Here is a 23,543-nt window from a genome sequence, read left to right as displayed (position 1 = left end):
CCTTTGGGACAAAAAGGCAACAACTAGCTGGATTCAAGAAGTAAAGAAAGATTTAGAAAGAAATAATAGAAGAGAAGAAGAAACTATGGACACAGAAATTTTTAGAAAGAGGGTAGTAAGTACGGAAGGATTCCAAGGAAGATTGAACAAGAAGCCTGGTGCGAAGTGGTCCGAGGACAGAAGGAAACAGCATAGTGAAAGGATGAAAGAATATTGGAAGGAGCGGAAGAGAAAACAACACAGTATGAAAAACTGAATTGAAATTGGAATGTGGTCCTTAGCAGGCTTCATCGGAAAGAAGAAGAAAAATAGTTTTAGGCAATATCTTAGTGGTTTTTGTGTGAAAAGATTATATTACAATGTAAACTATTTGTGATAAGGAAGATAAGCCGGGCACTCCGCACACTGATTTGCAGTAAGTTACAGCGCCTGGCAGACAGTCCACGGTCCACTGACATCACACGCTCCTGGCTGGCTGCGCATGACACCTACCGTCTCTCTTCTGGCTACCGTGCTCTAACTGGAGTTTTACCAAAGACTTGTACACCCTCTTCTTAACATCCTTACTACAACCCCAAAATACCATCATAACCATGTGAAGAGATCTGTAACCTTTCTTAACAACCTCGTTAATATGATTACCTCAATGAAGATCATTCTTTATATTAACACCCAGGTACTTTACCTTTTTCATATGCTCGTTCTGCAATGACCGTAGCTATCTTGAGAGAGCAGTGTTGGATGGAAGTGAGGGGAGGATACAGACTACCCTTCTCCAGGTCTTGATCAGACACCAAACCTGCAAGTACCTATGGAAAGTAGAGTACCAAGGTATTAGTTTCAATCAGCATCTACCAATGGAGAAGACAGAAGTGTTACACTACAACATACCTGTGCTGCCATGAGGAATACTTCTTCACTAATGTGCCGAATTCCTGCACAGATGACGGCCAGAGCAACTCCAGGGAAGATGTATGCATTGTTACCCTGACCGGGGTGGAAAGTAGTGCCATTGTATTTGACTGGATCAAACGGAGAACCACTAGCAAACACAGCAGTACCCTGGAAATATAAATAAAAATCCATTTTTCAGATTTGTTCAGTTTTCAGTAATATAAACATTTTAATAAATATAATCTCATTAACTTGTATATAAAATAAAACAAATCTACAGGTCCTAAAAAGCATCAGCTCAGGTTATAACAACAACTACTTAAAACTAAGACTCTGCATATAAAGATGAAGAGGTTATTTCCTGTAAAGAACAATTTAATCAGAATCAATGTTCAAATTTTAAACTCTAAAGAATATTTCCATTACAAATTTGATCATGGAAAACCTACATATATCTCTTCTTTTTTGTCTTTAAGGATACACATCAACTGGCATTGTGTTTACTCTAATATGTTTTCTATTCATGTTCTTATTTATATAATATATGACTTGATTTGCTTTTCCACTATTTGAACTATCTTCTTCATTTGTCCTGTGTTTCTGATCTTTTACTGCTCTTGTTACAAAAATGTTGTAAACTTTTGTCGGGGAAGAATTGGAAGTAAGGAGACAAAGATTTTTACTAAGTGGAATGTTTCAGGCTGGAATTATTTACATAAGTAGATGAATACGCTTCAGTAGAGATTTTTTTAAAAGTAGGAAAGTCATAAAATGAAGTTGGAATTCAAGAGGACAAATTGGGTCAAATATTCATTTATAGGAAGAGGAATTAGGGATTGGAATAATTTGTGAAGGGAAATTTCCAACTACTTAGAAATAATTTCAGAAGAGATTAGGTAAACAACTGATAGGGAATCTGCCACCTAGGCAATAACTCTAAATCAACTGACCGACCGACCGACCGACCGACCGACCGACCGACACACACTTCACTTTTCCCGTCTTTATTTGGCTTTCTATACATCCCACATCAAGACTGAAAATCTATCAAAATGCCCCTCAGTGAGTACTGATGCCCACCCTCCTAATGTAGATGGGAAGCAGAAACGGAGCTTGTATGGGTGCTCAGAAGAAATGGACGTAAAAGAACTGAAATTGATGAGCGGAGAGTCAATCTATGAAAAGAATGAAGTGTATGAAGATGAGGAGATTGTCCTTGTCTTTTGTGTGTTCATGTTCATCCTTATCTCTTCTTTCTGTTACTCCCTTTTTCCCCACTTAACAGTCATTGTGTTTATTATGAATCAGACAGTTTAACTTCACTAGCAACTCAACATAATGTTAGCCACTGACTTAACACAATAATTGAGAGTAAACAATGTACAGATATAGTTGAATTGCATCAAGGAGCAACAAGTTACAACAAAAAGACCTCCATTATAAAAACTGGTATAACGACCATCATCTCATATTTTAATTGCGTCATGATTTTTATTGAAAAACGTTTTTAACAAGCACTGTATATAATTGTGTATCTAATGTTTTTAGATCATTATAATGTATTTTACTGAGGATAACCCTACATTGGGTTGAAACATGTCTAATTGAAAGTTCACCTTAACTAGATGTAGCCTATATTATGTATTGATCAGGAGGATAATTAAATACAATTTGACAATTTGTTAAAAGTTCCTTATTCATTTTAAAAAACTGGAGGAAAGTAGAACGAAATGGTTTGGATACACATTGCTGGCCCCGTGGTGTAGGGGTAGCATGCTTGCCTCTTACCTGGAGGCCCTGGATAGAAAGCAAAGTGATAATGATGATGCTGATGATGATGTCATATCATTTCAAGCTCTCAAGATTTTAGTGTGCAAGTAACAATTCTTACTTACATCAGTATAAGTGTATGCCTCTTCTGCTGTGCATTCAGCTTTATGTGTGGGGTTGCTCAGGGCAAACACCACAGGCCTCTTGTTATTGGCAGCCATAGTGCGAAGAATGGTTGGAGTGAACACACCTCCAATGGCTGCAGCACCTGAAACAAAATGAAAATAAAAATGTTTTATAATTGCCTCTCACTTTTATATTATGTTCTACCACTTTTTATTTATTGTACATATCCAGGACACAAAATAACTAAACATTACATGCATTTAAAAGAATTAACTGGTTGTGATAATGACAAATAAAATTGATAAAAGTGAAGGACAATGGTGAAGGACACAACATCAAATGCACAATTAAACATGTTGCGAAGCTCAGAACTCAACAGTCTAGATAGCCTTGTCATTTCCTGTAAGTAGGCCATCCATTCTGAAGGCTTCATTTAATAACTCTCTGTCAACCAAAAGGTATTCTGAATCATGCATGTTTTCACATACACAAAGCTCATCTTTGGTTATACTGCCCCAAATTTTGAGATAGGATTGGTATCACGACATACCAGTTCTGAGTCTGTTCACCACCTTCCATGCTGCAAAGAACAGGTTATTATAATCAGCTGCAGGTCCCAAGACACTGAAAGTATTGAGTTTACATTTAACAAATTCTGATGTTCAGCCTCTTTGCTATAGTGTATCATTGGATTATCTGGCCTGTCTGTGCCAGTGTCTTAAACTGACATGGACTTTTCCTTGGATTTATTTCTCTACTCACTGGCCTGGACTTCCTCTTTCTTTTGGGTACATATAATATACTTGGTGAAAACAAAAAGTCTTACTCTATAACTAAATGGTCAGCATTCAGTGTTCTGGTCTTTGAGCCAAAGAGTTCTAGGTTTGACTCCCAGCTAAGCTGTGGGTTTTTAACACCACATGCTTAATTCCAGAGGTTTAGGGGCTAGGTGTTAATTCTATTTGTAACATTCCTACAACTCACCACACATTACACTTTCCTACACTGCAACAACACGTAGATCACGTCATTTCTGTGGCTAAGGAGCTGAGTGTTAGTTCTGCCTGTAAAATTCTTCTAACTCACTAACTACACATTACTCTTCCTTACACTACAATGACACGCAGATAACTTCTTTTGACAGACACCCCCACCCTCATCGGATGGTCAGCTGCACCAAGCTGTAATAGCTGTATGAAATTATGAAGTGGTGGTGGTGTTTGGGTCCATAGACTAGTTTGACGTAGTTCTCCATGTCACCATACCCAGTGCTAATCTTTTCATTTCTATGTAACTACACAAGAACCTTCTTTATCCAACCCTCATTAACCTGGATTTATTTTTATTTACTGTATTATTATTTTTCTATTTTTTCATCATGAAAATATATGTGTCCTTTGAATAGTACTGTACATATGAAACTGTAATGTTTGCACTGCAGGTAGCAGAGAGATGTAAAACAATATGAACTGCTGTTCGGGATTCTACAGCTGAAGTTTCTGAAGTTGTCGACACGAAAATATATGTGCCTTTTGAATAATACTGTACATATGAAACTGTAATGTTTACACCGCAGGTAGCAGAGAGATGTAAAACAATATGAACTGCTGTTCGGGATTCTACAGCTGAAGGTTCTGAAGTTGTCGACACATCCGATTTTTTTATTATCTTTTCAGGTTTTTCAGTCTGCTGAAACTAACTTTGATTTGAAAAAATCTAATGATGTTCTTTCAACAACAAAAATGAAATGAAATGGTGTATGGCTTTTAGTGCTGGGAGTGTCGGAGGACATGTTCGGCTCACCAGGTGCAGGTCTTTTGATTTGACTCCCGTAGGCGACCTGTGCGTCGTGATGAGGATGAAATGATGATGAAGACGACACATACACCCAGTCCTCGTGCCAGCGAAATTAACCAATTATGGTTAAAATTCCCGACCTTGCCGGGAATCGAACCGGGACCCCTGCGACCAAAGGCCAGCACGCTAACCATTTAGCCATGGAGCCGGACTTTCAACAACAAAAAATGTCATTCTACTTTAATTAAGTTGTTTCTTTTGCAGGTGTTACCATATGTTTTATCTTTCAGGTAGTTTATAAATTGATTTAATCAATGTTAGTCTCAGCAAACTAAAGAGCCTAACAGTTATTTTAAAAAAATATTTCAAAATAATTTTGAAATTTTTCCAAAAATTCCTAATTCGTTGGATGTAGATGATATTGACATAAATGCCTGGTTGTAGAATGACAGTGATGCTGGTTACAGCACGATGATTTATAATGGAATTACTGCCACCTGTGATACAGAGAAGGACAGTGATGGTTCACTGGAAAACGAAAGTGACATTTATGGGGAAGAAGTAATGCCTCACGCAGAGGAAACAGCACAACTGGAAAAAACTAACGGTTTATCTAGAACATCGGAGGAAAACAACTCCAGCCGAACTGATGATGGTGAAACGTCTACACGATCATGCTGTTCTCAAATGCCACACAAATTTGAAACAAAAGAAGTGTACACACTATTTCGGTAAATAGAAGCGAGTACAGTAGGTACTGCATTGAGTTTACATATCAAAAAGGTGGGGGAGGTTTCATTCTTGTTAGTAACAAAATAAAGGTTTGTATAGATTAGTAGCTTATATTTGATTCTGGAAAGCCTCCGTGTCTCAGGCGGCAGTGCGCGCTGGCCACTCACCGCTGGGTTCCGTTGTTCAAATCTCGGTCACTCCATGTGAAATTTGTGCTGGACAAAACAGAGGTGGGACAGGTTTTTCTCTGGGTTTCCCCTGTGATCTTTCATTCCAGCAACACTCTCCAATATACAGTAATTTCATTTCATCTGTCAGTCAGTCATTGCCTCAGAGGAGTGTGACAGGCTTTGGCAGCCAGCACAATTCCTATCCTCGCCACTAGATGGGGGCTTCATTCATTCCATTCCTGACCTGGTTAAATGACTGGAAGCAAGCTGTGGATTGTTGTTGTTATTACAACTCTCTTACATTTCTCTGTACTAATTTCCAGCAACCTCATAATCTAAAGTAGCAGTTTTTGAGGATTTAACCATCGTCCAGGATGATGAATTATCAAACAAAAGAAACGTGTATATTATTAATAATTAATGCTATTTGCTTTACGTCTCACTAACTACTCTTTTACGGTTTTCAGAGACTCCGAGGTGCTGGAATTTTGTCCCTCAGGAGTTCTTTTTACGTGCCAGTAAATCTACCGACACGAGGCTGACATATTTGAGCACCTTCAAATACCACCGGACTGAGCCAGGATCGAACCTGCCAAGTTGGGGTCAGAAGGCCAGCGCTTCAACCGTCTGAGCCACTCAGCCCGGCGTGTATAATATTATTAACTTTACTGGTCACATTGGACCACTGGTTACAGCACGAAGACTTATAATGAAATTATCATTCATTTTCTCTTTGAAGGTTGTACTGTTTGGTTCTTTTAATCTGCCTAGTACTTTTTCATTTGTTCCAATTGTAATTTTCTCCAGTATTCTGAAATTGCTTTAGACCTGGTCAAATTCATTAATATACCCCTTCTACAGGGTGTCTGAGAAGTCCCCATACCCCTAGTTTCATATTATTATTTTGTTATATTATGGCATGGACAATTGAGTTTGTATAATTCGGGAATTCAACAGTTGTTTTATTGGTATTGGTATCCCTGCTGCTAGCGTTGTTGTCAGTCTCATTTCAGTTGTTAAGTCATGGCGGACGTGAGCGTACACAGCTACAGTGTTGAGGAGCGATTAGTGGCGTGTGTGTGGGTGCATGAACGAGCACATACGGAGCAAATAATGACAGTGATAATGAGTGCATTTAGAGATCTCTTTGGCAAACCCCCACCTCGCAAAGCCACTCTGCGTTTGCTTCAGGCAGTGTCAAAGACAGGCCGCATAGTGGACGAAAGAAGACGCGGGAAGAAACGTGTGCCGCCGTCGCTCAATCAATTGAGCAGTCTGCACTGAAATCCATTCGCAAAAGAGCAGCTGAACTTCAAGTACCGCAGTCAACAATGGGACAACATTAAAAGAGATTTGAAAATGAAAGGATTTAGGCCGATGAATGTGAATGAATTATCTGACAATGACATGGAGCAACGAGTTGCAGCCTGCCGTGCTTTGTTGGAACAATTCCCAACTGCCGTGTCTCGCTCAAGAGTGTTATTTTCTGGGCGATTTCCGACAAAAGAGTAGCGTTACAAAAATGTTGCAAAGTTTGGGCTGGGAAGACTTGGGAGAAAGGAGACAAGCTGCTCGACAAAGTGGTAAGTTCCGAGCTGTCAGTGGAGAGATGGCGTGGGAGGACATCAGTAGACAAATACGTTTGAGTGGTGGCTTTAAAAGTAGGAAAGATCACAATATGAAGATAAAGTTGGAATTCAAGAGGACAAATTGGGGCAAATATTCGTTTATAGGAAGGGGAGTTAGGGATTGGAATAACTTACCAAGGGAGATGTTCAATAAATTTCCAATTTCTTTGCAATCATTTAAGAAAAGGCTAGGAAAACAACAGACAGGGAATCTGCCACCTGGGCGACTGCCTAAATGACTGACTGACTGACTGATGTGCGATATATCGCAGTTCACATAGGAGGAATGTGGTTTTCTGGTCTAAGGAAAATCCTCATTATGTGCAAGAGTTGGAAAGGAACCCCCCTCATGTTATGATAAGGGCCGGGATATCATCACGTCACTTGTGCGAACCGTATTTTTTTTATGGGTATGTAAATGGAAAATCTTATTTGCATATGTTACAATCTTGGTTAGTACCTCAGCTTCAAGACAAGAGAATCATGGGTCATGTGTGATTACAGCAGAATGGGGCTCCAGCACATTTTGCTATTCAGGTGCACGAGTTCCTTGATGAACAGTTTCAAGGCCGCTGGATTGGCCGTGGCTTACCAACATCTCCAGCCCTGTTGAAATGGCCACCACGAAGCCCAGACCTTACCACGCCAGACAACTCATTATGGGGAATAATCAAGACCCATGTGGCTCGACGTCGGTACATGACTAATGAAGAATTGCGCCGAAGTGTGGAGGAAGCCTTTCGTTCCATAACTCCTGAGATGCTCTGCAAGATGTCAATGAGGACTTGGAGACGGATAGAACTCTGTGTAAGGCATGATGGTGCACATACAGATTCCCTGGATTCATAGTTTATATGTAAGTACTCCACTATAATATGAAACGTATGAAACTAGGGGTACAGGGACTTCTCAGACACTCTGTATGTATCATTTCTGCTGAAAATGTGTGAGTCTTCAGAAGGGTGTTAATTTTATTTCTTTTCTCTGCATCTACTATTTCGAGTCCAACTGCTTTGAGATCTTGTTGAATTTCGTGGATACATTGTTCCTCCTGTTCTAAGATTTTCATCACCAGTTGTCATAGTTTCCTGCCAGTTGCAAGATGTGAAAGAAATACGAAAATCTTTTCTTCCTCATTGTGGTGGTGATTGGGTCAATGTCTCGATGTATTATTTATCTTTGCAGGATAAAAACTGACAGGGCCGATACTGTAATTAATTTATATTACTCAGCTTCTTCATTACTATTACAAGATTTGAAATGTATTCTTATTCATACTTAAAATATAAAATCAGTGCTGGTATTCATGCAAAATCATGCATGGATGTTATCCACAATAATTAACAAACATGCAGCATGCATTAATGACTAAATAAAAAAATATAAAATAATTATAATAATATTAAATGTCAACTGGTGACTCACGTGGTCTACTTACCAATAAGAACAGAAGGCTTAATCGTTTGTACAATCGTCTCCAAGTCCTTGATAGGAGCATGATTCTTAGCATAATGGATCTTGTGTCCCAGCACACCGCCTTCAGGTCTGTCCTTCACAATGAGACCTTTGGAATCAACCATCCAAATCTTGTCTCGAGCTTCCTGCTCTGATGTTCCTTCCTCCATCATGGCCATGACACACAGGCCAGCAATGCCCAAAGATGCCTGCAGAATTAAAAAAAACCTATGTCAGCTGTTTGGTATTAAAATGTTTAAACTCCGAAAATGAGCACTTCAATTTTGCAATAACTCTAAGCTATTAAAATCATATCTGACTCACTATAGTAGGCCTATATTTAATAGTTTTGTTTCTACTGGATAATTATTATGAACAACATGCAGCAGTGAAGAGATTAAGGAATTTCTATTCCCCTATTTTGAAAATAATGAAAACATGAATGTTTCATTCAAATATTGCTTGGGAGCAAACATTTTGGAAGTTTGTTTAGTCTTGCGTAGTTATGATAGCCACATGTCTCTACCATTTAAAAAAAAGAAAAAGTCACAAAATGGAATAATGTATTTTTCTTTGCAAACTTATGTATCATTCCATCCCCATGTGAAAAGGAATGTCAGTGATTTACACTCATGTTCTGGGAAGTAATTGTAATTTTATTGATCAGTTGTTGAAAAGTAATTAGAAATGTATTTCTCAGGTAATTGTAATTCAGCACGTTTACTTTTATTTTGTACTTTTTTCCATCACTGGTTATCACAGACAGCATCAATGGCATGACTTCGGTCAAGAAAAGACAATGGGAGATATTACCTCAAGCACTAGAAAATTAAGTTCCTCATAGGTTTCGTCCTTTATCAAAAAAAAAATTGAACAAATACTTTTGGTGTTAAAATAAAGCAAAGAAACCTTCACTATAATATCCTCCAAATTCCTCAAACAGAGAAACCACAATGTAAATACAATTATGATACATGGGTGCAGTTAAAATTCACTTGTAGTTCATAGGCAAACAACAAAACTCACCTCTCCAGCACCTTGGAAGAGGATGGTATTGTCCGAGAGACGCATTTTAGTGAGGCGAAGAGATGCCAACAAACCAGAAACAGCAACAGAAGCAGTTCCTTGAATATCATCATTGAAGGTACAGTACCTGTCACGATACTTCTCCAAGAAGCGGAAAGCATTGCTGTTGGCAAAGTCTTCAAACTGAAAAAAAAATACTTATGATCTTATAACAATGCAACTAAAAAAAGAACAAATTATCACAACCATACTGAAATAATCTGACTTTAAAAGTTATAATATAAAAGAAGAATAGATAACAGTGAACCAATTACATACAAAATGTATTGCTTTTGTAAATAAATTAGGCATCTTCATAATCCACCTTTCTGAAATGAAAACATCTACGTGCAACAGTGACCTCCAATTCCAAACTTGCTGGCATGTCATAACGTGTTACGTATTACTGGCGCTGCTTTACTGCAGCAGATAATGGACACTAATGGCTTTGTCAATGAACCGACTACAGTCATTGAAATGTGGATGAATTACAGAATTCTCAAGAGACCACGGGCAGACCATATAACCAACAAGGATGTCTGTCTGACCTGCCTGCCTGCCTACCTGCCTGCCTGTTAGTTTATCAGCTCAAAGGCTTGTTGGATCCTCAGATAGCACAACTGAAGGTAATGTGGTTATAGGGAAACCGTAAAAACCTACGGTAACACCAAAATGAGGAATACCAGGCAAAATGAGGAGTGAGGTAGTTTGCCATTGCTTTCCTCAACAAGGATGTACATGCTAGGAAATCCAGTAAAGTCTTAACCATTAGAAAACACAGGAAAGTAGCCAATTTCGGTCACATCTTTTGAAATGACAAATACAGCCTGATACAACGGATCATAGTAGGCAAGATAGAAGGCAAATATGGACATGGGTGGAGAAGATTATCCAGGATGCAGAATCTACAACAGTGAATTGTCATCCACGATACAACAACTCTGATATGAGAAACACAAAATAGGAAAGATTACCCTAAGATTGTCAACAATCTATGTGGAGATTCACAAGAAGAAGAAGAAGATAATCCTCTGCGTGCAGACAGTGCAGTGCTCTAGTTTGCTTTCATGCCCCTTACTCATAAATGTTCGATAAATTTCCCGAAGTTCTTTGAAAACATTTAAGAAAAGGCTATGTAAACTGATTAAGGAATCTGCTACCTACCTACCCACCCACCTACCCACCTACCAACAATAATTCTTATACTTTCATGTCAATTATCTCTTGCTTAGGCCTAGAGATATGACATCTAAATTCTACTCAGCCTTCACTCTCAAGCATCAAAGGCAGTCTGACAACAAAGCCAATTATGGATAATCTGTCCAGTGAACTCACTTTCTGCTTACAAATTACGGTAGATCACAAGTGTGAAATTAGTACATCAACACTGTTAGGTACTCTTTGATTTGATTTTCCCACCCTACTAGAGGAACATACAGTGTAAGTACTGTCATATACTTGTACTCACTGAGAAGAAAAAAGGGAGTAAATGCATGATAGGAAAGTATTCCTTCTATTTGACAAAGAATTACCAACAGCTCAGAAGGTTTTAAAGCATCATAACCTACAAACGGCCTTTACAATCTCACACACACACACACACACACACACACACACACACACACACACACACACACACACACACACACACACACACACACACACACACACACACACACACACACACACACACACACACACACACACACACACACACACACACACACACACACACACACACACACACACACACACACACACACACACACACACACACACACACACACACACACACACACACACACACACACACACACACACACACACACACACACACACACACACACACACACACACACACACACACACACACACACACACACACACACACACACACACACACAAAGTATTTTAACAGCTATGCTTGGCTAAAGACCCTCGTAACTGTCTTTTAAAGTGCAGTCATGTACCCTATTTCTTGTTCATATGAGAAGACTTAGACTGGGACCATTGACTTCAAAATTAACACCTGATAGAAGGAACATTAAAAAAAACACTGTCAATCAATCAATCAATCAATCAATCAATCAAGCAAGCAAGCAAGCAAGCAATCAATCAATCACTGATACCAGCGCCATCACCTAGCCTTCTCACAGCTGTAAAAATATGGCATCCATCCAGCTCGTGTCTCTTCATCTTGACAAGAGTGACTGAAGAGTAACTGAAATGTCAGCACATTTACAATGAGTTCATCACTTGTCAGTTGACACCAGCTGTGAAAGTCTACTTAGTATATAAACTACTATGGCGTTCTCCAAAAATTCAAAAGACGCCAAACAATAATGATTTCATTCATGTCTTATCATAATATTCCTTATTAAATAGAATAATCCATTAAGTTATAAATATTTTGGAGAGTATTTCTATGTGAAGAAGAACACTGTACATTGAGGCTCTTTCTCAAAAAAAAAAAGGAAGTCTTCTCTATTAGTACTATTAAATATGGTGTATCTCAGAATATCTGCCTGCTGTCATTTCTTGATGGATACACTTTTGCATCCATCTCTTGGCACAGGCCAGATTAAAGTGTAGCTTCCACTGAAGTCCCAGTCAACATCCATGGCTGTGACAATATGGAAGCTGCTGGGGTATGGGTAGTGCTGAGTAATGACATTCAGAGCACGACTAGTGCATCTGAGTGTTATGAAAGGTGCTGCTCATAGGGTCAGTCATGCTGCAATAGTACTTTCCGACTCAGTGAGGAAAGCAATGGCAAACTACCTCACTCCTCATCTTGCCTAGTACGCCTCATGCTGCCATTGGTTTTTGGGGTTTCCTTATAACCGCATAGCCTTTGGTGGTGCTATTTGAGGATCCAACCAGCCTCTGGGCTGATGACCTAACAGACACACCTCAGAATAGTATGGTACATTATGCAACAAGCCTATAACGGCAATAGTTAAGACATGAGTATGTTTATAAAACGTGCGAAGCGCGTTTTATAATTTCCATACGAGTGTCTTAATTACCGTTGTAGGCGAGTTGCATATGACTGTTTATGCTCTACAATAATTATAACTCTGTTTTTTAAATATTCATAGATTTCTGTTGAGATGTTGCTTGAGAGTTATTGATTTTCCGTGAGTAGATCAGAGACCTTCACAATGTGTAATGTTTTCAAAGCTTCGATAGAAGGTTATCATAACTTAGCTTTATTTCAAATACAAATTGTTTATTGTACAGTTGGTGAAGTGAATTTGCGGGAATGTGCCGTGTGGTTGTGGAATATTGGAAGCAGAAGGTGCATTGATGTTAATGTGTGTCCGACATGTTTGATTTTGGAAACAAGTGCAAAGCTAGTGCGTTGAGCGCAGGTGTAATTCTATCCTTACCTAATTGGTCAAACAGTTGTATCAAAATGAAAATCTGAACTCTGATTGGTGGATAACCTGTATCATAATGAAAATAACTCTGAATGGTGGAGAACCTGTATCATAATGAAACCTGAGCCTCATTAAGATTCAGTTTTCTGGCATATAATATTTATATTTTGGCATCATCAAACATAAAATACTTTACAATAATAGAATTAAAAATGCATTGTGAGATAGCTTACCTGAATAAGTGTATTTTGTCCATATCGCTTAACTACTGCTTGCATGAACTCCTCGATAAAATCATCATATGCCTGGCCTGTCACTCGTTTGTGCCTCAAGCCAATATAGAGAGGGTCATCCAGAAGTTTCTGTTACCAAAAGAAAAAAATGATATTAGTGTAAAATACATAAATTAAGAATAATTAGAAAGCATAATCTTCTATATGCTTCTGCATCCTATACTACAATTAGTCTTAAATTAAGTCATATATAGAACTCATAACAGGATAAACACAGTGACAGATCAGCACTGGAAGAGGAAGCAATAAAAAAATAGGAGACAAGTACAAACATTAAATCACAACAGAACAAGAAGTGAACTGATGCAAGTTGCAGGACTGGACATGAAGAACAGTAAAGTAATTCAACAGGAAAATACATTCTATCAGAGCAGAGTGTGAAAAATGTGGTGTGGAGGAAGGAAGGAAGTACCGATAAAGTGTAAAGAGGTGATGTATAATATGTAATACCGCCCAATACTGACATATGCAGTGGGAGGGAAGCCCGTCTCCGCTGGTACGGCCACGTCATGAGAAAACAGGACGACTCCGTTGCCAAAACAGCGCTCCACATCAACCCAGAGGGAACAAGACCACGAGGAAGACCGGCAAAGAGATGGACTGACAACATCAGGGCAGACATGCACAGTGTTGGCTTAACACCAGAAGATGTCAACGACAGACAGAAATGGAGGAGATGTAGCAAAGCAGCAGACCCTGCAAGTCGGGATTAATGCTAAGAAAGAGGGAGACTGACATATGCAGTGGAGGCCTGGACACTGACAGAAAGATGGGAGAATAAAATCCAGACCAGTGAAAAGAAAGTTTAAGAAGTATGGTAGGAAAGACAAGAAAGGACAGAATAAGAAGTGAGGACATCAGGAAGGAAATCGGAGTGGAAAAGCTTTTCAACAGAATGGAGAGGGATAAACTTAGTTGTTTTGGAGAGGTGAAGAGAATGAAGGGGGAAGGGATGCTGAAGCAGATGATGCAGATCCAGATAGAAGGAGGGAAGGCAAGAGGGAGACCCCAGGCTAAGGTGGCTGAAACCGATCAAGAACAGTATAATTAGAAGAAGCCTAGATTGGAACGCAGTTAAGGAGGAACAAGAATGGTCGAATAGAGTAAGATGGAAAGATGCCATAAACATCTCAACCCGGTGGGAGCTAGACAAGAGAAATGGATGATGAGTACAAACACAATCTCCACATCTTCAGAAGGACTGTCCCTCTTCTCGTCAAACCCAATTCTTCTACATCCATTTGTTCTCAGCCCCTGATGAGCTTATTTCTACTTCCCAGCTTCATCAAAAGGGTGGGCTTAACACTCATGAAGGACCTCCTTGACATATCTTCAGTCTTGAAGTGGGAAGTGTGGGATAAGAAGAAAGCCGAATAAACACAGGAAAAGGCAAATCTCACTTCAGAGTTGACCTGTCATTACATTTTCCTATTATGGATTCCTATTCATGTTTTTATCTTTTTATATTTGACTTACTTTGTCATTTTTTTGCTCTTAATTATCTATATTTAGAGGGGAGTGAATTGCACAAGCTTACCTGTGTATTGGTTCCTACATCTAAAGTGATCGGCAAACATTGATGGGGCTTGATACCAGCCAGGGCTGTGTAAAGAGCCAGCTTGCCCACAGGGATACCCATACCATAAGCTCCCAAGTCTCCAAGACCCAAGATTCTCTCTCCGTCAGTCACGACAATGGCTCGGACATCAGACTCAGGCCTATGAAAAGAAGATGAAAAATAAGAAGTGTTTCCTCAGAAGTTCTTTCAAGCAATATAAAAACTGGCTGAACTATTGGAAAAGAATATTTATGTCACATAAAAATGTAACTTAATCATATAACAGATAACATTTTATCACAGAACCTACCAGTTCTTTAAGATCTCATAGACATGTCCACGATCATGAATGGTGATGAAGAGTCCACGGGGTCGTCGGTAAATAAGTCCATATTTCTGGCAAGCCAGACCGACAGTTGGAGTATATACAATTGGCATCAAGTCGTGAACATTCTCGGAGAGAAATCTGTAGAACAATTTCTCATTGCGTTCCTGTTGCAAAACAAACATATAGACATTATAAAAACTGGAATAATAATAATAATAATATTAATAATAATAATAATAATAATCATCATCATCATCACCACCACCATCATCATCGTACTTCATAAAAAGTATGGGAAGTCATGAAGCAGAAAATATTTGGAAAATGAGGGAGTGAATATGGACAACAATTGTTACAGCAGTACCTGGACCTCTGTGGGCAGAATGGTTTCATAATGTTAACTGGACTAAGACAGGGAAGTGTGCTGTCATTTTTTGCTTTTAATGGTAAGTGTAGTTCATAATAGAGTAAATTAATGTATTATTAGGGTCCACCTTTTCAATACAAAATGTAAAGAGCTTAAATTACATAAATGATTAGGGACTAGTTTTGACCTAATACTAGGTCATCATCAACCTAAAGCAAAATTAAAACACAAATACTGAAGAAATTAAACAATGTAAAGACACATAAAGTCTCATAAAAGTACATATCATGCGCGATATTGTGCAGCACTATGTTAAAAAATAACTCTACGAAAGAGATTCATAAATAGTCCAGTGCGCATTAAAAAGATGTTATAGATAGGAATCTTTGAGTTGCTGGATAAGGAGATTAGAATATGCTGGCTCCTTTAAGATACTGGTATCCAACTGAAGAACCACTGAGCCAAAGTCACATCGTTTATTTACGATTAAAGTCCAGTGCGCCGTATAGCAGTAAAAAGTTGTTAGGGATGGAAATTTTTCAGTTGTGGGTCAAGGAATTCAACATAATAGATAAAACTGTGAAGGAGGCAACAAAAAACTATGGGGGCAGGGAGTTGAAGCTGGTGGTGTTTGTAAATGGCATTGCAGTATGGGGAGCAAATGAAGAGCAAGTATAAGATCAACTGGACAAGCTGTGAGTATGTTGGTAAATAAGGAATGACAATAAGCATGGAGAAAAGTAAGACAATTGTGTAGAATACAGGAGGAAAAGAAGGGAAAGATACACAGGGGAGGGCAAGACCTTGAAATTGTGGAAATCTTCAAGTACTTAAGAAGCAAACTGATGCGGGATGCAGGATTGGACACAGAGATCAGTAAAAGGATACATCAGGGAAATGCATTTGACCAGAGAGTGAGAAAGCTGATATGGAAGAAGGAAGTACCAATGAAGCATAAAGAGGTGATGGATAAGATATATATGCTCATATACTGTATGTATCAAGGGCTTGGGCACCATCGATAAGACAGGAGAGTAAAATTCAGGCAAGTGAGATAAAATATTTAAGAAGTACGGTAGAAAAGACAAGAAAGGGCAGAGTAAAAAAACAAGGACATCGGGAAGAAAATTGAAGAGGAAAATCTTTCAAACAAACTGGGAAGAAATAAACTGAGGTAGTTTAAACATGTTAAGAGGATGGAAGAGGGAAGGATACCCAAGGGGATGATGGAGGATAAGACTGAAGGAAGGAGAACCAGACCGAGGTCACTGGACTCAATCAAGAGCAATATAATAAGAAGGAACCTGGACTGAAACACAGTCAAGCACAAAATTTTGGAAAATCTGACATGCAGAGGTATAGGAAACAAATGAATAACAATGGTAAAAGCAATGTACTCGAACTGTTGCAGCTGTGTTACGATAGCAGTAGGTAAAAGACAATGGTTTGGAACTGAAACTGAAGTAAAATGAGGAAGTGTGTTGTCACCTTTAATGTCAATCAATCAATCAATCAATCAATCAATCAATCAATCAATCAATCAATCAATCAATCAATCAATCAATCAATCAATCAATCACCACTTATCTGTATTTAGGGCAGTCACCCTGGTGGCAATTTTCCTATCGTTCTCCTAGTCTTTTCTTAAATGATTTCAAAGAACTTGGAAATTTACTGACCATCTAAACCAAACCAAACCCCATGGCACTACAGCCCTTGAAGGGCCTTGGCCTACCAAGCGACCGCTGCTCAGCCCGAAGGCCTGCAGATTACGAGGTGTCGTGTGGTCAGCACGACGAATCCTCTCGGTCGTTATTCTTGGCTTTCTAGACCGGGGCCGCTATCTCACCGTCAGATAGCTCCTCAATTCTAATCACGTAGGCTGAGTGGACCTCGAACCAGGTAAAAATCCCTGACCTGGCCGGGAATCGAACCCGGGGCCTCCGGGTGAGAGGCAGGCACGCTACCCCTACACCACGGGGCCGGCTTACTGACCATCTCCCTTGGTAAATTATTCCAGTTCCTAATTCTTCTTCCTATAAATGAATATTTGACCCAATTTGTCTGCCTGAATTATTTATCTTCATATTATGATCCTTACTCCATATAAGCTTATTCATTTACTGATGTCATTTCACATCATCTCTCCACTGACAGCTTGGAACGTACCACTTAGTCAAGCAGCTCGCCTCCTTACTCCCAAGTCTTCCCAGCCTAAAGTTTGGAACATTTTCAGAACACTACTCTTTTGTTGGAAATCACCCAGAAGAAATCATGCTGCTTTCCTCTGGATCTTTCCCAGCTCTCAAATCAAGTAATCCTGTTAAGGGTCCCATACACTGGAACCATACTCTAATTGGAGTATTACCAGGTGCCTATACGCCCTCTTCTTTAAATCCTTATTACAACGCCTAAATACCTTCATAACCATGAAGAAGCTGCCTCTGAGGATCAGTGGTAGAGTGTCGGCCTCCGGATCACATGATAGCGGGTTCAAACCCGGCAGAGGTAGTCGGATTTTTGAAGGGCAAAAAAAAAGTCCATTCGACACTCCATGTCAAACGATGTTGGCATGTAAAAAATCTCTGGTGACATATTTGGTGTTTACCCAACAAAATTCATTAAATCTCAGTCATAAACGCCAAAGAGAGCTTCAGTTTACTCGGTCTGCCATCTAGTAAGCCTAGAATAAAACAGAACATCAAAATTGACGAGCAGACAGCCAGATGGTGTCAAATTGAAATGTCTGCACATGATAGCTGAGGCCATACAATTATTATTACCATGAAGAGATCTGTAATCTTTAGTTACGCCATTAATTATCCCGATGAATGTCTTTCCTTATAGTAACACCTAGGTAGTTACAATGATCCCCATGATGTATTTTCACTCCATCAATGCAGTAATTAAAACTGAGAGAACTTTTCCTCTTCGTGAAACAATTTTTACCCCATGTACCAATGACAACATGAAGGCAGCAAGGGAAGCTTACAGAAGAACAAGAATGAACATAATGATGTTTGCTGATAATGATGTGATGTGGGGAAAGGATGAGAGGGAGGTGCAGCAACAGCTGAATGTAGTGAATGGAAAGATTGAACAATGAGGACTGAAGATCAGCATGAAGAAGAGCAATACAATGGTGATAAGTAGAAGAGAAAATAGGAAAATGAGCTATTAAAATTGGAGAAAATGAGCTTGAAGTAGTGTAGCACTTCAGGTACTTTAGAAGTGAACTGGTGAAAAATGTAAGACTGGATATGCAAATTAGTAGAAGAATACAATTTGAGACTGTCTTCTACCACCAGGTACAGAGTCTAATATGCAATGGCTAAAGAAGTAACTATGGATATTATGTACCAATAAGGACACATATGCAGCAGAAACCTTGACATTGACACAGAGAGATGAGAGTACAGACAGCTGAAATAAAGTTCTTGAGAGTATGGTACCACGAACCTGCTATGCAGGCGTAGCAGGGGGAGAGGTGATACTCCCACGTGGCGCGTCCCAGGTGGCGGATAGGGGGGTCCTAACCGGCTTGCCGGCGGACTTGAGGGAAATAAAATACCTCTCGCGGACCAAACACACTACCCCCTGCGGGTGGGGGACGCACATGTAGAATACACTCGCGGTATCCCCTGCCTGTCGTAAGAGGCGACTAAAAGGGGCGACCAAGGGCTGACTGAATTAGAACCATGAAACTAATTTTGAATCGTACCATCACGCGGGGAACACCATAGGTTGCCTGTACTTGCAAGTAGTACCACTAAATTCGGTACGAAATAGGTTTGTGATTCCAGTGGATTCCAGTACCCGTGCGTCGTACCCATGTGTGCAACACCGCGGGTCTGGGCGTAGCCTGTGAGTTGTACCACTATATGAGCAGCACCGTGGGTCTGCGTTGCCTGTGATTAGTACCCACTATGTGAGGAACACCACGGGAATACCGGCGCCCGTGTTTAGTACACCTAGGTGGGGAACCTTCTCGGTTTGCGTTGACTCTGAGTTGGGCCATTGTGTGAGACACACCATAGGTCTGCGTTACTTGTACGTATTGCAATACTTGTGAGTAGTACCATCTTTTGTGGAACACCGTGAGTCTTCGCTACTTCTGATTAATACCCCAACATGACAGATACCATGGTTCTATTTTACTCGCGACATGTACCATTCTGTGGGGCCTTAGACGTGGATTTTGCACCCCCTTTAGACACCAAGCATCATTGTGCTTTATAAGTGGTTCCTTGGCCGGTAATAATGTTATTTTCGATCTGTATTGAGTCCGATCCACTGGTTTTTGTTTTTGTTTGTTTGTTTTGTGTTTTGTTGAGTTCCTGTCCATCCATTCATTCTTCATGCCATATTTTATTTTTATTTTGGTCAGTGGATGCCTTTGCAATTTTTGTTCTTTCATTTCGTACCATTAGGGGCCGATGACCTTTGATGTTAGGCCCCTTAAAACAACAAGCATCATCATCATCATCATCATCATCGAGAGTATGGTACAGAAGACTGACACTGGTATCCTTCATAGGAGCACTAGGGCTGGACTAGGCAAACCCGTTTAAGGGACACAAAGAGTCTTCATAAATATGCAGTTTGCACACACAAACACACATGCACAGGGGATTACGACCAGCTGGACTGCAAAGGCAGGGCTCACCCATTCCTTATTTATCTATCTATGGTACAGATAACAAGGAGGGAGAAAGGGAGAAATAAAGACATATAAAAAGAATTTAAAGATGCAAAACCTAAATGAAAAGCTGAAGCACAACAGCCTGAAATGGTTTGGACACATCAAGCAAATGAATGAAATAAAGAAAGCAAAAACAAGCAGTGGAAGGACAGATGACAGGGAAGAGAGAGTAAGGAAGACCGAGACTGTGATGGATGGAGTTGGTGAAGAATAGTATTAGACAATGGAACCTGGACTGGATGAGAAATGGTGGAAAGACAGAATGAAGTGGAGAGGAACAATATTTGTTCCCACCCAGAAAGGGGGAAAAGATTATGATGATGATGATGATCATGATGATGATTATGACGACGATGACAATAACGACGATGATGATTTTGTATCTCTCACCTGGAGTCCCATGAGATAGATATACTTATTGAGGTCCTCAGTATATCGTTCCACATTAAGTTGACACAGTTCCAGTTGCTCCTCTTGTGTTTTGAAGCGTGGTGGGATGAGTCCATGGATTCCCAAAAGCTGACGTTCCTCCAAGGTAAATGCCATTCCCTGGAATGAAGGAATGAAAACATGAAATATACTGGATTGAACAATAAAATTTACAAACATTCACTCCATATACTAATTCTGAAGTAAAGGATAACTAATTATAGCACTCATTCTAGATTCATAAAAATAAAAATGTGAATTATAACAATTATCAAATAGCAAGCACGGCTGGGCAAGAATTAGACCCACTCATAAATATGCAGTTTGCACACACAAACACACACACACACACACACACGCACAGGGGATTAGGACCAGCTGGACTGTCACCCTATTAGTCACCTGGAAGACTTCAGTTGACCAAACTTTGATTTATTTTATTTGACACTTTGTTTAAAATAAGCCTATATCAATTCTATAAATAATTACAAGAAAAATGATATCAAACAATATACAATTTACTAAAATGGAACCTTTCTTTTTATACTGTCTTATCTCTACATTATTGCTATAAACATAAATATCACCGTATTTTCTTAATTTTGATTACAATTTACTACAGGTTGTATTAAATGTAAAAACAAGTGCAAATATTCAATATTTTATTAAATTTACATTGTTGTTTATATTATTATTTTGTATTTTTTAAACATGAATTATAAATGTAGAGTTGCTATTCACCAGTTTTTGGCAATTTCATGATATCACTTTTCTTTTAATGGTGTGTAAAACCAATATATATTAACCTTTTACTGCATACTGTTGCCCTCAGGAAACATATAACTTTTCACCTGTATAAATGGATACAGATTGTGGACAGAGGTAGTTTTATGGCAGACCTTCAACTATACAGTCAATTAAAGACATATACCAGTGACGCCTTGTTTTGTTTTTGTTTTTTGTTTTTTTTTACATAACATAAGACAAAACAGCCCTACAACCAAAGGTACTCCTTCCACCCCATCAACATCCACGCACACCAACCACCGTTTATTTTACGTGGGCCCTCCCCATCACATTACCACAGGCTTCAGGAGTACCTCTGGCTCAACCTCAAAGACATTACCGACCTACGGTCGCGCAAGTTGTACTTGCCCTGCAATACGTACCCATGGCCAGTAGGCAGTAATATTCGGTCTTTGAATGTTAAAAGCTTAGTGCGAAATCATGAAAAATCGTACATATACCCCATTATGGCAATCCACATCACATACGAGTGTTAAGCTATTAGCCCCAGTTAAGAATTGCTGGTAAATCTAAAACACTGAACGTAAGCTTGAAGCTTCAAATTTTCTTCACCAAACGAAAACGAAAAATAATTCATGCAGTAAAGGGTTAAACATTTTTAGCTAATGTTGAATAAAATAAACCAAGGTTTGATCAAATGAAGTCCACTAGCTGATAATGGGGCAGGAGTGCAGCCAGTCCCAATCCTCTGCACTTGCCAGTGTGTGAGCTGGACGTTTGCAAGTGGGTCTGACCCTTGAACAGCCCTGCGCCCTAATTGATAATAGTATAATTAAGGACATTAAGGAAAAGACTGTAACCATGCTGAATGTGGTGTAGTTTCTCCTGAGAGAAGTATTACATTTCAAATATTGACAAAAAGAAGTAATGTATTTTTAAAAATATGAAAGTTATTGCTGTTGCCCCTGATTCATATTAAAGACTTAGATCATTATAATCATCAGATCTGTTTATGCTATGCTAGGTGTTGTACTTGTCTTTAATGAGCTAGACTCATGTTCATAATAAACAGAACCCCTTGAAAGACTAGAGATAGGAAGTTCATACTCACAGGACATGTTTGTTAGTATGTTTTGCAGAAACAATTAGCATTTCAGTCACCTAAGTTCAGCATGTGTCTTGTTGCCTAGTAGGCACTGGATTCTCCATGGGCACTGATAACTTGTCCCATGCATAATGGCATCGATGCATACAAGACGCAAATGGTGTCCTGGAGTATAGCTATCCATGCTGCATTCACCTGGTTCCACAGTTCATCTTTGGTGGTTGGCATTGGGTCACAGCGCAGCACCGGCGTTTCACTATATCCCACACATTTTTGATTGGCGACAAGTCCGGTGACAACAGTCTTGACATCATGTGACAACAAGAAGGCACGTGTTCATGCAGCAACATGTGGTCGCGCATTGTCCTGCTGAAATATGGCATCTGGGGTGTCGTGCAGAAAGGGTATGGCCATGGTTTGCAGGATGTCATTCACATAGGTCAAACTGGTCATAGTGCCCTAGACACGCACCAACTGTGATTTTTGGCTGTACCCAATAGCACCCCACACCATAAGGCCTTGAGCTGGCGCTGTATGTCTTGTGCGAATGCAGTCTTCCCCCCCCCCACCCCGTCTGCGGCTAACCGAAATGCAGCCATCATTTTCAAACAAACAGAACCTGGATTCGTCCGAAAATACTATCTGCTGCCATTCCTGTCCCCAATGATGCCATTCCATACACCATTGCAGTCTAGCATGTTTATGCACATTAGTCAAAGGTAGGCGGAGAAATGGACGATGCGCCGGTAACCCAGACCATAATAAACAGCGACGGACTGTCACTCCTGATAGTGTACGATGTATCATACTGTTCCACTGTTGCGTCAGAGCCAAGGAGGATGCAGATCTACCCTGCAATGCCATTCGGATGAGGTGTCGATCTTCTCGGGGGATGGTCTGGGTGGTGCAACCAGACCCAACTCATTGTGTTCCACGTCCTTCTGTGAACCATCTTCTACATACCCATTGTACTACCGGCACACTTCGTCTCACA

At 39.6% G+C, this 23,543-nt stretch overlaps 1 protein-coding gene across 2 annotated transcripts in view; it reads right to left on the bottom strand.

Moving 5' to 3' along the window:
- The window catches only part of LOC136881663 (NADP-dependent malic enzyme), a 189,715-nt gene that overhangs the window by 31,621 nt on the left and 134,551 nt on the right, over positions 1–23,543 (bottom strand). For both annotated transcript variants that reach the window (XM_067154168.2, XM_067154169.2), the window contains exons 3-11: positions 20,659–20,817; positions 15,182–15,363; positions 14,851–15,031; positions 13,254–13,382; positions 9,599–9,781; positions 8,556–8,781; positions 2,790–2,932; positions 892–1,062; positions 686–809 (exon numbers count right to left, since the gene is read on the bottom strand). In XM_067154168.2, coding sequence (XP_067010269.2) covers positions 686–809; positions 892–1,062; positions 2,790–2,932; positions 8,556–8,781; positions 9,599–9,781; positions 13,254–13,382; positions 14,851–15,031; positions 15,182–15,363; positions 20,659–20,817 — 1,498 coding nt within the window. The remainder of the gene's footprint in view (positions 1–685; positions 810–891; positions 1,063–2,789; positions 2,933–8,555; positions 8,782–9,598; positions 9,782–13,253; positions 13,383–14,850; positions 15,032–15,181; positions 15,364–20,658; positions 20,818–23,543) is intronic.

This window comes from Anabrus simplex, chromosome 1 (genome assembly GCF_040414725.1).
Source record: "Anabrus simplex isolate iqAnaSimp1 chromosome 1, ASM4041472v1, whole genome shotgun sequence".
NCBI classification, from domain to species: Eukaryota; Metazoa; Arthropoda; class Insecta; order Orthoptera; family Tettigoniidae; genus Anabrus; species Anabrus simplex.
Note: the sequence above shows the minus strand (reverse complement) of the source record. Positions and strands in the feature narration are given on the sequence as shown.